The sequence below is a fragment of the Conger conger genome, chromosome 17, assembly GCF_963514075.1.
Source record: "Conger conger chromosome 17, fConCon1.1, whole genome shotgun sequence".
Classification (NCBI taxonomy): domain Eukaryota; kingdom Metazoa; phylum Chordata; class Actinopteri; order Anguilliformes; family Congridae; genus Conger; species Conger conger.
This window is the reverse complement of record NC_083776.1, coordinates 32,812,603-32,827,602: the sequence shown is the minus strand read 5'-3', so window position 1 is coordinate 32,827,602 and position 15,000 is coordinate 32,812,603. Positions and strand designations below refer to the sequence as shown.

At 46.2% G+C, this 15,000-nt stretch overlaps 1 protein-coding gene across 1 annotated transcript in view; it reads left to right on the top strand.

Moving 5' to 3' along the window:
- The window catches only part of LOC133116947 (syntaxin-binding protein 5-like), a 116,224-nt gene that overhangs the window by 32,873 nt on the left and 68,351 nt on the right, over positions 1 to 15,000 (top strand). Inside the window, exon 3 of the mRNA XM_061226979.1 lies at positions 11,899 to 11,980. Within this exon, the coding sequence (XP_061082963.1) occupies positions 11,899 to 11,980 (82 nt within the window). The remainder of the gene's footprint in view (positions 1 to 11,898; positions 11,981 to 15,000) is intronic.

Genomic DNA, 15,000 nt, shown 5'->3' with positions numbered 1-15,000 from the left:
AAAGTCCTTCAGTGAAACTCCTCAAAGGCAGCTGAGCCTGTTACTAAAGAATGTAAAATAAAAATAATAATAAATCTGCATTTAGCAGGTTTGTCTGTTGAGCTTTTGGTCTCCACATCGCTGAAACAAAGGGCAGTTGTCACTTTGCTTCAGCTGGCTTCGTTATTAACTGGGATCGTTTTGATGAACGACCGATGGGACACGATTTTCACTGGCAATTTATTTGAGCAATGTGAGCTCACCTAAGTGAGGATGAGTCATGATATATTGATTTTATGTAATTCTGAAATCTCTGTAATTACTCATAATTCTGTCCATAATTCTGTACGGTACAGTCCCATAAGAGGGTTGCCTTTCTGATAAAATGTAAGTTCTCTGTGGAAGTTAATTCCAATAAAAGTTATAAGATGTCTGTGCTTTTGCCTCTGCACCTTAGAGTATAAAGAGACTGGCTGCTTTTATGCCATACATTTTTGCCATTCCCATTCTAGCAGATCTTCCTTGTACAATTTAGCCAGCTCTTATGGCCAGAGTGAGGTGCATACATTATGTAACTGAATCTAAGAGTGCTTTTCAGTGGTTCTCACAAGAAATATTTGTATTTTTAGTCCCGCTCTGGAACTTGAACCTTCAGCCCTGTGACCTCTGTCCCCACTTTGATCTCCCGAGCTTTGATCTCCGCCCCGTAATCTCTAATTAGCTATGTGAGATGTTTACCGTAGTTATCGCGCTTGGGTATACGTGTTTTATTGCTAGTGTTGTATTTGCCAAAACTGTTTGATTGCTGCTTCTTAGAAGGTTTCTTCTCATGAGATTAATCTACAGGGTCTAAGTGTTTCATCTATGTGGTCACTTCTTGCACTTGGATCCACACTTCCCTCTATGGTTTCCAGCGCACTTGTCCCTGGTTATGGGTATGCACTTTGAGCGTCTGCTGAGTGCCCGTAATGTAATGTAATGACTACCCTGTTACTGAAGGGCAGTGGTGTGGAGCGCTCATAAGCAGATGGGTGTCAATTTGAGGCTCATATCCAGAGGATTGTGGGTTAGAGACCCATTGCAGGTAAGACATTATTGTACTTTCCAAATCGGCATCTTGACTTGAGTTCCCAGTCATCGTAGCTGAAGAGAGCTTCAAGTACCTTAATACAATAACATAGTAAACAAGCAGCAGGGCCTGCAATTATTGTGCATTCCTCTTGATTTTGACGACAGCGAGTCGAAGTGAATCAGTCGTTTAGCGTTGTCAGAGCCTTGCTCGGAGCAGGCAGTGAATTTAACCCTGAGCGGTCCTGTCCCATTAAATCCACTTCCTGTCCTCCATGGGCTCAAAGTCCTGGTCAGGTCATTGGCAGAGTTAACATTATCCCTCCGTGTTTCATCTCTCTGGCGTTAAATGGAGCGTGGAGAACGAATGGTGCTATTTACCGGCCTGTCAAAGGCGGAATGAAATTTTGAGCGGAGGGGGAAGGAGGGAGAGAAGAACAGAGTGTGCTTATCGCTGATGATGGCAGTCATTAAGCCCCCCGCCAACCCAACGTCGTTCCTCTCTCTAATGCTCAATGGCCAAACTCAACAGAACTCAACATTATTGCAGACAAATAAGGAAGAAATTAATCAAAACAACGGAAAATGTTTGTTCATCTAAATCCCTGGTTTATGTAGATGTTGGCCTTTTGGTGTGAAGGAAGCCTTGAGATGAGAAAGCGTTGGGTCAGGAGGAATGCGATGGAGACATTATAACGGGTCCCACGGCAGAGTCCCGGCAGTGACAGGTTATCTTTTCTCCCTGATTCTGCCGTGATTCGGGACCTGAGAGAAGCCCGCAAATCCAATCACGCGGTATTTGCGTTTTTTTTTCCTTCTCATTTGCAGGAGGCCACCTGTGGCCCGCGGTTATCGTTCCGCCATCGCGGCTCTTCCTCTCCCTCCTCCGCGCGCCGGATGTTCCCACGTGGCCCGGCGCCGAGACGGCGAGTCATTCTTCAACATTAATTTCCTCCCGTTCGCTAACAGGTGTATCATCTGGCTATCAGGTCCCCTTTCCCCAGAATGTGAGGAGCACAATCAGAGGAGATAATTAAAGAGCGGCCGGGCGGCTTCGGCGAGAGAGCAGTCTATCAACCACCTGAGCTGTCACTCAGAGCGAGAGCGAGCACAGAAACCGGAGCGCAATCGAGAGAACCGCTTAGATAACCTCAGAAGGTTCCGGCTCACTTCATGAAGTCCAAGCTCTAACCTCATTCTGGACATCACCATTGCTCTCTAAATTAGAACAGTAACATTTCCCTGAATTAATCTGCAAACGCAAATATCTCCGCAACAATATCGATATCTCTCCCTCCTCTAGCTGTCCCAACCAGCCATTACCCTGTTATAGTACAACGCTGGCCTTGGGGTATTCATTATACACGTGAAATGGTGGAATGTGTCCTCTTCCTTATGGCAACGATGGAGTGAGTCTGGAAGCCACACTGTCAGTCAACACAATCCCATGAGTACTCTACACTGGAGTTCCCCCTTCGGGACCTTTGTGAAGTAGTTTGCTGGACCGCTGAACATTTGCTGGGATTGCACGCTGATCACCCAACATTCTGCCCACCTGCTTACCTGGCTGGGCATAGAGTGATGCTAACGGAAACGTGACATACTTTGCAACGTGTTGCTACCCAGGCACACAGCGTGCTCTGGGGAAACAGTGCCTGGTTAACCCCTTCACCCTCACCCCAATCTCTTCTTATGGGGTGACATTAGCTCAGGCGTTAAGAGCAGTCATCTGGCAGTCGGATGGTTGCCGGTTCGATTCCCGCCCTGGGTGTGTCACAGTGTCCCTGAGCAAGAACCCCAAATGCTCCTGGCGAGCTGGTTGGTGCCTTGCATGGCAGCCAATCGCCGTTGGTGTTTGAGTGCGAGTATGAATGGGTGAATGAGAAGCATCAATTGTACAGCACTTTAGATAAAGGCACTATATAGATGCCTACCATTTACCGTTGTGTCTTCAGTCTGTAGTCAAAACGTTTATCAGATGTCCCAGCTTGAAGACTCCTGCCTTTACAAACCAAACTGTGTGGCTTGTGCTGTTGTGGTAAAGTTGGGTGAACAACAAAATCCCTTCACCACATGTATACCTACCACCCCCCTCTCTCCCTTTTGAGAGAGAGAGAATAATACAACATATCCTGAGGATATTTTAGACAGGAAACATTCCCCTTCACAACCAAGATGACTACCTTCTTCTAGTTCTTTGAAATGTGTGATACTGAAGCAATATTTTTCACTGGTTTTGTATGGATACTATTGGATCAGTTCTATATACGAGGTACAGGTCCCCTATTTTGTAATTCCCATTCAGATTTGCATTGGACACCCCCAGAACTGCCACACACTTGTAATTAAATGCAGTTAGACGCTGTGATGGAAGAATCCTCTTGTTTACTTGTCTCATTCTTGACACTAGGTTAAGCTATCATTTTTTAAAAATGCACTCAAAGCATTGCTAATGGCAGTTTGCCTAGCAGTGCAGTCCATTAGCATGCATGATTGATGTGGAGACACTGGAATTGGAGCACATCAATGCTGTTTATTGAGGCTCAAGCTATTAGCAGTTTATCACCTGGAATAACAAATAGCAGATTGGATTGCATATTCACACCTGCTCTGGAATGTGGTCACATGGCCAGGCTCTCCCACCAATGAAAGTAAATGTTTTATTTTTAAATGCTTGAATTCTTATCATTGTGGTTAGATGCTGGTGAGTTTCTGTAGCATGGTGGAACCGAATCTGTAACATGTTTGGATCAGGGGCTCTCTGTCTGCTTGACTGGACTTATGATGGCAGTGTTTCTCTGCCTCTCAGTGCAGTGTTTTGGTCTGTGTGGAGTGTTTTGGTCTATGTCGTGTGTTTCGGTCTGTGTGGTATGTTTGGGTGTGCGTGGAGTGTTTGGGTCTATGTCGTGTGTTTGGATGTGTGGGGTGTTTGGGTCTATGTTATGTGTTTGGGTGTGTGTGGTGTATTGGTTGTGTGTGTTTGGGTGTGTTTGGTTCTGTGTGGTGTGTGTGGACTGTGTTTGGGTGTGTGTGGTGTGTTGTGGTGTGTGTTTGGGTGTGTGTGATGTGTTGGGGTATGTGTGGAGTGTGTTTGGGTGTGTGTGATGTGTTGGGGTATGTGTGGAGTCTGTTTGGGTGTGTGTGGTGTGTTGGGGTATGTGTGGAGTGTGTTTGGGTCTGTGTGATGTATTTGGGTATGTGTGGAGTGTGTTTGGGTGTGTGTGGTGTGTTGGGGTGTATGTTTGGGTGTGTGTGGAGGTTTTTGGGGTATGTGTGGAGTGTGTTTGGGTGTGTGTGATGTGTTGGGGTATGTGTGGAGTGTGTTTGGGTGTGTGTGATGTGTTGGGCTGTGTGTGGAGTGTTATGCTCTGAGCACAGTCCCTGCAGGGTTGATGTGGTGTGTTTGCTGGATGCAGGTCTGACTCATCTTCATTTCGATCACCGTGCTCCATGAAGCTGTCAGATTGGATCAGCAGGGAAGCTTGCAGCTCCCAGGCACAGAATAATGACAAAATAACTGAAGGAAATGCAAGTTGAGTGAAAGCTGGTTTTTGCTGAAGGACACTGGTTTTTCTGAATCAAAATATGTCTTAGTAGATTTTTTTACAAATATTTTTTGTGGCGTAGGCCACATGCCGAAGGGAAATTATACACTCAATAACTCTGGCCCATATTTATGTGTCACATCCTACAAATAGCAGATGAGCATCAGTGAGCTTTCATTGATTTCTGTCATTCAGTTATTTGACCCAACTGATGGCCACTTGACCCTTGACCTTTGGCCTTTGTCCTTCCACATTTAGCACAGTGTTAACAGGCCTGTGGGGCCTGGCAGGTAGGGTTAGGGAGAGCAAGACCGTGGAATGAAACGGTAGGATTTTCCACTGAAGCACTTTCCACTGAGTCTCCATTCATTCACAGGCAAGCAGAGGTCTTTCAGAGCAGGCTGTTGTGTCCTCCAGGTTATGCCTTAAGGTACCTGGGAGAAAGTGTAACACCCTGGCCCTTGAGGACAGGAGAAGTCCTTCCTGTTCTTGAGTGGTGGTGAGAGAACCACTCCTGACCTTGAAGTGACCTTATTGTAATGTCTGTAGGGTTAACAATTGTTAATAACATGACATGTCATTTGGCAGACGCTCTTATCCAAAGCGACTTACAGTTGGTCCTCCCCTGGAGCAATGCAGGGCCCAACGGCTGTGCAGATCTTATTGTGGCTACACCGGGATTAGAACCACCGACCTTGCATGTCCCAGTCATGTACCAGTCATGTCAATGCCAATAATGTAATGTACCTTAACCACTACGCTACAGGCCACCCTCACTGTACAGACTGTGGCAGCTGCATGTAGATTTTAGTAATTTAGTGTGTGTGTGAATGTGTGTTTATATGTGTGAATTACTGTTTGATTTTTCTACTGTGTGTGGAGTCTGCACCATGGTGTGTGCTATGGGGTCCAGTCTGCTACTGAGGATGTGGCTCAGACTCAGTTAACTGATCCTGGGTCCAACTGTGGGCAGTGATCCCTCTGTTCCTGACAGAGCAGAGAGGGCTCAGCTGATCTGAGATCAGGTCGAGGCGATCCAGCACAGTACAGATTGCTGGAGTGAGCAGGGCTCAGCTGATCTGAGATCAGGTAGAGGCGATCCAGCACAGTACAGTACACAGTACAGTGTGCTGAACTAAGAGCAGCGGAAGGGCATGCATATTCACCCAGAATGTCATTTTCTGTCTATTTGAGGTAGAAGTGTGTTTGAGACGTATAAATTCTCACTTCCTAAAGAAGACCACAGCACACACACTAATTGTGATATCTGTATTAGCACAGGACTGGCCAGCCCTGGTTCTGTGGAGCTACAGGGCTTGCTGGTTTTTCACCTTAAATACAACAACCTTTAATCGATCAATTAAGTGCCCAGTGACAACAAAAAACAAACAAAAACCAGCATTACTTTAGAAATGCCCTTGCTCTTTTAAAATGTCTGTTTGAGTATATTGAAAGAATTACCTAGCTCTTAATACCTGACATATTCATGTTATATTCATATAAATGAGAACTTGGGTCTAATGCCCCTCTTTTTTATTCCCTTTGGATTCAATTTAATTAAAATGGAGAGGTGACATACTTGATGCTTGTCTAATTACTAGAGCAGTGCAAAAGTCCTTCCCCCTCAGGCTGCAAGAGGAACGGGGAGTAGTATTTTTTGTGTGTCCCCACTAGCGATGTCGATCTGATCTGCGGTTAATGCGGCTAGCGTTTCTGTGTACCTGTGCTGAGAACTGTAGAGGATTGTAACCTGGAGAGGGTGCAGACTGGTTGAACGGACAGTTTGCTGTGGGACTCTGGAGCTCAGAGCTGAGTTAGAGAGTCACGCGTGAGATCATGCCGAGGCACTGCAGTACTCCTATTTGACAGACAGATTCACCGCGGGAGCTTGTGCACACTGCTGTGAACTACAGGACCCAGAATTCCCCAGGAGCGCCCGCTCACACCGCTATTGGATAAAGCAGTGCGAGTACTGCTATACCCACACTGTAAGTGTCATGTTGGGCTTGATGTGAAGTTGACTTTGTGCATGCATCCAGTAGGATCTTCAGCTTGATCCTAAACTGGATGGAGACAGGTAGGAGTCCCCGTGGCGATGCATCACCTGACAGGTAGGCCTGACTGTGCTTCATGTAGACAGGTAGGGCTTCCCAGGGTAACGTGTCTCTGCTGTAGAGACAGCCATGGGTTCCCCAAGGCTGCAGTTTCAGTACAAACACATCACTGAGCTTCAGCAGGGCTTGGGGTGGAGTGCAGCACAGTGGTTAGGGGACTGGGCATGTAGCTCCAGGCTGTTGGTTTCATTGACAGCTGGGGTACTGCCGTGGTCCCTGTGAGCGAGCTCTTTACCTGAATTGCCGTCGTAAGTATCCTGCTGAATAAACGGATGTGGTATGAAGCGAACGTGAGCAGTTTAATTCGCTCTGGAAAAAGAGCGTCTGCTAAATGCTCGAAATGTAACTCAGCGTAATGAGCCTTCTCCTCCGGCCCGGGACGAGCAGAGCAGAGCGTGTCGGTGGTGGACGGAGGGCAGGAAGGGGGGGGATGACCCCCTCAGTACGGTTTAGCGGTGGAACGTACTGGAGGGGAGAGCTGGACTGCGGTTTTGCTGCATTATTAAAGCCTCTCCGGCACTGCAGGGTCTGAAAGCCCAGACCGGCAGCTCGTCTCTGGGTGCTGTGGACGCCGGGAGCCTGGCTGCGTGAGCCTGGCTGCGTGACTCATGCGGGAGCCGTGACTCCAGCACCGTTAGGCGTCTCCTTTTCAGACCCCGGCCGCTCTCTGAGTCACACCCCTTCTCCTCATCTTACCTCTCCTCTCTCTGTTGTTTATTCTCCTCCCTCGTTCCCTCTGCTGCTCTCTTCATCGCTCCCTGAATCCCTTCTGGACCTCCCTCTCTTCTCTCTCACCTGTCTCCCTCTCTTATCTTCCCTTCTCCCTCTTCTCCACCCCCTAGTCTTTTTGTTCCTCTCTCCCAGCTTTTCTTCTCTCTCTCTCCATCTCTACCTCTCTTTCAGTCCTAAACTTTCTGCCTTTCATTTCTCTCTTTCCCGCTCTCACTCCACCCCCCCCTTCTCTCTCTCTCTCTCTCTGAATGAGAGGAAGTCTGCACACGGGCCTGACTCACTGCATGAATTGTAATACGTACTGCAGTCGAAAACCGAGACCTGTACCTGCAGAATGATTCTGCTGGGTGAATCACAGAGCTTCTCTATAAATATCTCCAGTGCATTCATCTGTGTGTTAGGTCCGTATGCCCCTGTTAGTGCAGGAAGGCTGGCATGACTGTGCTCACTGGCTGAATAGAATAGGGCCAGCTTCATGAAGTGAATAATATTCTGTTTGTTTCCTGTTCATGCCAGGAAGTGCTCTCCAAGGCTCCTTGCCGCCTTAGAGAGCGCTCTGCCCAGGGTTGCCAGGTGAGAGGAGAGGTGTGTGTGCGGCATTAAGAGTGTGGGGGGATTTGTCAGCGGATGGCTTTCGGATCAGAAACTCCCCGAGCAAGACGAATGCCGAATGTATGATTCCTTACCGTGGGCTTCCTATGGAAGTAATCTTAGACTTCAATGGTCTAACCCAGGGGTCGGCAACCCTGGTCCTGGAGAGCCGCAGGGTGTGCTGGCTTTCGTCTCCACCTTAAAATAAGCAACCGATTCAGGCCCAAGAAACCAGGTGAGGTAGGTTAACTGTGTAATCAACGGCTTTCATTGATCAATTAATGCCAAGTAACAACGAAAGCCAGCACACCCTGCGGCTCTCCAGGACCAGGGTTGCCGACCCCTGGTCTAACCGTTCAGTGTGAAAGTGAAAGTAACTGGTTGAAAGTGCACTGATTTGTCACAGAGGTGTGTGTGTGTGTGTGTGTGAGTGTTTGTGTGTGTGTGTGTGTGTGTGTGTGTGTGAGTGTTGGTGTGTGTGTGTGTGTGTGTGTTTATGTTTGTGTGTGTGTGTGTGTGTGAGTGTTGGTGTGTGTGTGTGTGTGTGTGTGTGTTTGTGTTTGTATGTGTGCATGTGTGTATGTGTATGTGCAAGAGAAAGTCTAACTGCAATTCTCCAAATCAGGCGTAAAGACATAAGGTCAAATAAATCGAGTTTTTGTTAAACTCTCTGAATACCACGTTCTGCTCCACGTCGCCTCTGAACAGCAGTTTCAATGCAGTCGCTCTAACTCTTGCTCACTTGAGCTCTATCTAAGGGCAAACGGGACAGAAACTAATCCGTGACGGTGTGCGGGGGAGACATCCGTCTTTCCTAAACGCCCGTGCGACACGTCCCGTGCCCTTTATTCACGAGAGGGCGGTGACTTGCCTGCAGTGGCCACCTTTTCGGAGGTAATTAAACTCAAGGACAATTAACAGGCAATCGCGCGTCGGCAGAAATGAAGGCGGCGACCTCATTCCGCTCCTGACCAGAAACCATGGAAACCCCCGGCGCTCCCTCTCTCCAGAGCCCTGCCTAACGGAGCACAGGCTCCTCAGTAACATGGCCTCTCCACGCCCGCTCTCTCACGCCATTAGTTATGTACATTTATACAATGACATGGGCTGCTGCTTTAATCTTATTCTGCAGGCTGTCGCATAGTCATAGGTAGACCGTGACGTTCAGTTCAGGTCAGGTATTTCACTAGCAAACATAACTACCTGGTTTAGGCACTGTATTATGCGTCTTTATTAAAAACAGTCTTCCATTTAATTGCAATCACTGAATTTATTGGCGAGTGATATACATCACGCAGTGTTTTATATCACTCAAGCAGCTCATAATGATTAGCTTTTTTCCATTGTACTCGGTGGATAAGTAAACAAACACACACACACACACACACACACTAATTTTAGACTGGACATCACTGTGTATGTGTGTGAGGCAGTGAAGTAAAATGGTTAGGGAGCTGCGCTTGTAAACCAGAGTCTGGGAGTTTGAGCCCCGGTAGGGAGGCTGCCATTATACCCTTGGGAAAGGTACTTAACCTGAATAGACCGGATAAATACCCAGCTATATAACAGCATAAATGTAATCTGTGTAAGTCGTTGTGGATAAGTGTCTGCAAATGGCGTACCATAACGGTGTCAGCGGGTTTCACAGAGCACGCGATTTCTCACCACCCTCTTCATACCAGTATTACTGCATATTATTGTCATTGTTTATATCTTGTGTGCTCAGGGCACACAAACAAGCTTGTACGTAATGTGCATTGCCTTTCTGCTTTAGTTATGCGTTTTGCTTATGTGTTGCTCTTATAATATCACATTTTAAATATCGTTTTCATTCCATTACGTTACATTATATTAATGGCACTTGGCAGACGCTCCTATTCAGTGTGATGTACGGTTGATTAGCAGGAGCAGGGTTAAGGGCCTTGCTCAAGGGCTCAACGGCTGTGCAGATCTTATTGTGGCTACACCGGGGATCGAACCACTGACCTTGCGGGTCCCAGTCATGTACCTTAACCACCACGCTACATGCCGCATTCCAGCATTGCACAGCCGTTGATACCAAAGTCAGCCGTTGTGCCTGGACCTTATTGTAGCCCTCAGACGGTGCGGTAAAGTCCGGAAAGTCAGGAACGTGGGCTGAAAGGCACGGAGCGGTTTTCCCTGGGCGGAGAGTAGACAGCGAATCGCACAGCGCCGTCTGTCACAACAGCGTCTCACTCCTGTCTCCTTCCACCACTCCTCCTGGCTGACATGTGACACCTCTGCAGTCTTATTTCGGGTTCCTTCGTTCTTCTGTCTACCCTGCAGTGTGGCGTCCTGTGACTCCTAGGTAGGGGGGATAAAAAACAGATCATTAAACGCATTAAAGTACAAAGCATTCCACGTCCTATCACGATGAGCGTGGGGAAATTCATTTCCTCGACCTGCATAGGCCAGAGATTTGCACACCTCCCTGTTGTTATCTTTTTCTGTGAATGGAAAGATTTTCCTTTTTTCCTATGAGCGACCGTTTGAAGTGTCTGAAGGCGGAGTCGGTATCTTTCCGTCTGTCTGACAGGACATGCATTCCGTGGCTGCGTCTCTTTCATGATTCTGCCGTGATTGATATATAACATCTGCTTCGCGCGTCTGGCCTGAACGGATAGGACAGTGTTATGATCTTCCCAGCTGCCTATTGATTTCACTGTGTTGTCGGGAGAAAGAAAAATCAATGCAAGGAATCCCATTTGAAGATATATTTATAGCCTGGTTAGAAGGCTAATGCTAACCACAGTGCTGTTTATAGAGGTTGTGCTTCATGTAACGCTGGAATTATGTGTGTGTGTGTGTGTACATGTGTGTTGCTTGTGTATGTGGGTGTGTGAATGTGAGTACATGTGTTTTTATCATTCATTAATTACTTAGCATAGAGATTGCAGCAGTGATTCTGTGCCCTCAGTGTTGCTGCTGCAGTGATTCTGTGCCCTCAGTGTTGCTGCAGCAGTGATTTTGTGCCCTCAGTGTTGTTCCTGCAGTGATTCTGTGCCCTCAGTGTTGCTGCAGCAGTGATTCTGTGCCCTCAGTGTTGCTGCAGCAGTGATTCTGTGCCCTCAGTGTTGCTGCAGCAGTGATTCTGTGCCCTCAGTGTTGCTGCAGCAGTGATTCTGTGCCCTCAGTGTTGCTCCTGCAGTGATTCTGTGCCCTCAGTGTTGCTGCAGCAGTGATTTTGTGCCCTCAGTGTTGCTCCTGCAGTGATTCTGTGCCCTCAGTGTTGCTGCAGCAGTGATTCTGTGCCCTCAGTGTTGCTGCAGGCCTGTCTGCAGCAGAGAGCGAGGGAGAATTTGAGCCAGTTAGAGAGCTTCCACAGAGACCAGGCTATCTGCTCACACACCTTTACGCTTATCCTCCACAGGAAGGCAGCCACCGGAGCCCGGGGCCTCTGTCTGCAGCTGATAGAGAACAGAGCCCCCCCTCCACACACGGTTATTATTTTTGAGATAATTCTTGCAATTTGGCTTTTCTTGTTTTAGTTCAATGAAAATTCAAGCAGCTCATAATGATTAGCTTTTTTCCATTGTACTCACTGGATAAGTAAACGCATACATGCACACACTCACACACACACGCACACACACATGCATACACACACACAAACACACACACACACATTTTAAACAGGACATCACTGTGTATGTGTGTGAGTGTGAGGATTTAATGATCTTGTCTTTATCTCTGAGTATTCGTTTATTTTCCTTTCCTTTTAACTCTACAGCATTTCACTGTCCGTGCCTCTCCCAGTGTGGTTGTGTTGAGCATTTATCTGGGATTGGCCTTGCCCACCCAGACTGATTTATTGTGTGTTGGAGTCCTTGACTTGATGATGTCATCAGACTGGGACGGCCCGGTGTGGACTGCTACTGCCAGCATGAGAGCGGAGCGGCCGTCCTGCAGCTGGAGTTCCTCATCAACGAGGTGAGAGTGACCGACTCTCCGTCCGGGCAGGGCATTCTGGGAGGTGTAGTTCTTCTATGCCAGTCCCTGTATTGTAGATTTGTAGTTCATGTGATTGATCCACTGCTTAACTTGCTTGACATTACTGCATACTAATTAATTGAAAATTGTAATTTAATTGATTTAATGAAAACCACTGGATAAAATTAATATACAGCATTGTTACAGCATAAAGTAAAAAATGCAGCAGTGTAGAAATGTCACTCTTGATTCCTCGTCAAGCACACACGTGTGTGTCGTGTTGTTGCCAAGGATGTTGTTCTGGGAGAGGAATGACTTTGCTTTTGTTAATGGGGAGAGACACTGTGAGCCAGACTCTCAGAGAAAGTGCCAGACCAGCTCTCTCTTGTTCCAAAAGGTACCGCACCGCCACAGTAATTAATAAAGCGCTAATATACCAGCCAGGGCTGCTGAAAACCCGCCGTGAGCGCATAATCCGTTTGCAATGCATCTTGGGCTTAGAAGCTAAAAACTGTTGAATTATCCTGATGTTGCAGAGAGAGGTATGGATGTTAGCCAACTGGCTGATGGACTAGTATAATGCAAATAGAAGTCATCGATTTATCAGGGTGCTGAGTTTATTTCTGGAGCTTTTTAATGAATACACCTACTGATTTTATTTTCAGGGGTTTTTTTGGCAAGGAGGACAGAATTGAGTCTTTGACTGAGTATCATTTAACATACTGGAAGGGAAAGGACTTCGTCCATGTAATTTAGATTTTTTTTTGGATAAACACGTCTGTTTAATAAAATGTCATCCAATTTTGTTCCAGACAGAAGACAGTGTTTTAAGTGACAGTATGAGTTTAAAAGATCAAATGCAGGAACATTTAAATGAGGCTGCTCCAGCACTTTAATTCGACCTGTTTCATGACGTTGCTTTCGTAAACACCACGCATGGCTTCACCTCAAAGTAGCCAAATGCACTGACATGTTGGGATCTACCACGTTTCAGCCTATTTGACCAACGCACCGCTGAGAAATCAAAAACATACCACTAAAAATGAGTTTAACACAGAAACATCATCAACACTTATAATACAGACAGTAGATGCAATATGATACTACAGACATTAACAATTCTGAAACAAAAAATGGTGCTATAGATACCAATTATAATAGTTACAGGAGATAAGGCACTGAAAGCACTGACAGGGGATATAGTGTTATAGAGACTAAAGGTTATAAATCAGACAGCGATTGTGGTGCTATAGATAGAAGATTAATAAGCTGTGTCTTGTACGAGGCATTTTTACAGCCGGATCTGAGGGTGTTGGAGGGGGCAGGTCAACTAAATGAAATGCTCACATTGCCTCTGATCTTTTAGAATTTGAAGGCATCTTTTGGGAATACAAATATTAACATGTAGGCTGTGTCACAAATGGTTGGTAATTGTTTCTTGAAACTGTCTCCATCTAAAACTCCAGCCAGACGTTTATATAACAAGAAAGAAAGAGATGGAAAGTTTTGAGAGCAGGGCAGACAGGGCATTGGAGCAGAGTTGTTATTCTCTGTAGAGGTCTGTTCTGACTTTAATTCGGAGCCAAATTTCTCCCTCCTTCTCTCTTTTTCTCTCTCTCAAACATGAGCACTCACACACACACACACACACACACACACACTTGATGAAAACAAAACACACACATTTATATTCTTTCAAAAAGAAAATGAATTGTACAGGACTGTTGTGCACAAGCAATAACTGAAAGCATGATGTGTTTCTTTTCCCCACATGACGTGTAAAATGATGTCAGAGCCGTGTGTTATACAGAGCTCTTGTGTGGCCGGTTCTCAGTCCCTCTGTCATCAGATCAGATCCAGGGTGCAATGGGGGTATGAGCCGGTTCAGTCTGATGATCCCTGCACACTGCAGGCTGTGCAATGGGAATGGATTCCCAACACAAGGCGGCACGGATGGTGCAGTGGGTAGCACTGCCGCCTCACAGCAAGGAGGTCCTGGGTTTGAATCCCCGTCGGCCGGGGCCTCTCTGTGCGGAGTTTGCATGTTCTCACCGTGTTTGCGTGGGTTTCCTCCGGGTACTCCAGTTTCCTCCCACAGTCCTAAGACATGCAGGTTAGGCTGATTGGAGAGTCTAAATTGCCTGTAGGTATGAGTGTGTGAGTGAATGGTGTGTGTGCCCTGCGATGGACTGGCGACCTGTCCAGGGTGTATTCCTGCCTTTCGCCCAATGTATGCTGGGATAGGCTCCAGCCCCCCTGCGACCCTGTTCAGGATAAGCAGGTTAAGATAATGAATGAATGAATGAATGTCTTTTAAAAGACTTTCACATTAATAGATGTCTGTTTACTGTTTAATATCTTTAATATTTTCAAGGACTGAGGAGTGTGAGGATATATTACTCTGTGCAAATGGTTTTAATTTTGAGATGGTGGCACTCACACTCTTTTAAAGGGAAAAAGGAAACGCGATAATTAACGGAGTCAGGTTTGTTTTTATAGCGGGTGAAATGGCGGGACTAGCTGGATAAAAGCTATAAATAATGTTTTGGCTTCTGATCAATGTGAATATTTTTGTAAGTCTGTTGGAGTGATTTCTGTTTTAAATTTAAATTGCTCATGTTGAGCAAGATAGCTTGACCATGACATTCGGCTTTTCATTCAAATTAAGTGTTTTCTCTTTGAATCTGGCAATGCTACCAATGTCTGTAAATATTATGATCAATAAACAACACAGACTGCAGACCCAGAAATACGATCGGCTCAAAGAAACAAGAGTAACTGTTTTGTTGTGGTTCAAGTCATCGCCCCTTGTAATCTTTAAAAAAGACCTTGGAATTTCTGTCTTTATTCAATGCAGTGTCTTTTTATTTCTGCATTTTCTCTCCTCCTGCATCTTTTTGCATTAAAAACCATGTGTTCACGTTGATAAGGCCAAAGAAACCTCATACCTTCAGCTCAGGCACAGATAGATAGGCAGGTTCAATGTTAAATCTTGCATTTGAATAAAAACAGGTTTCTGG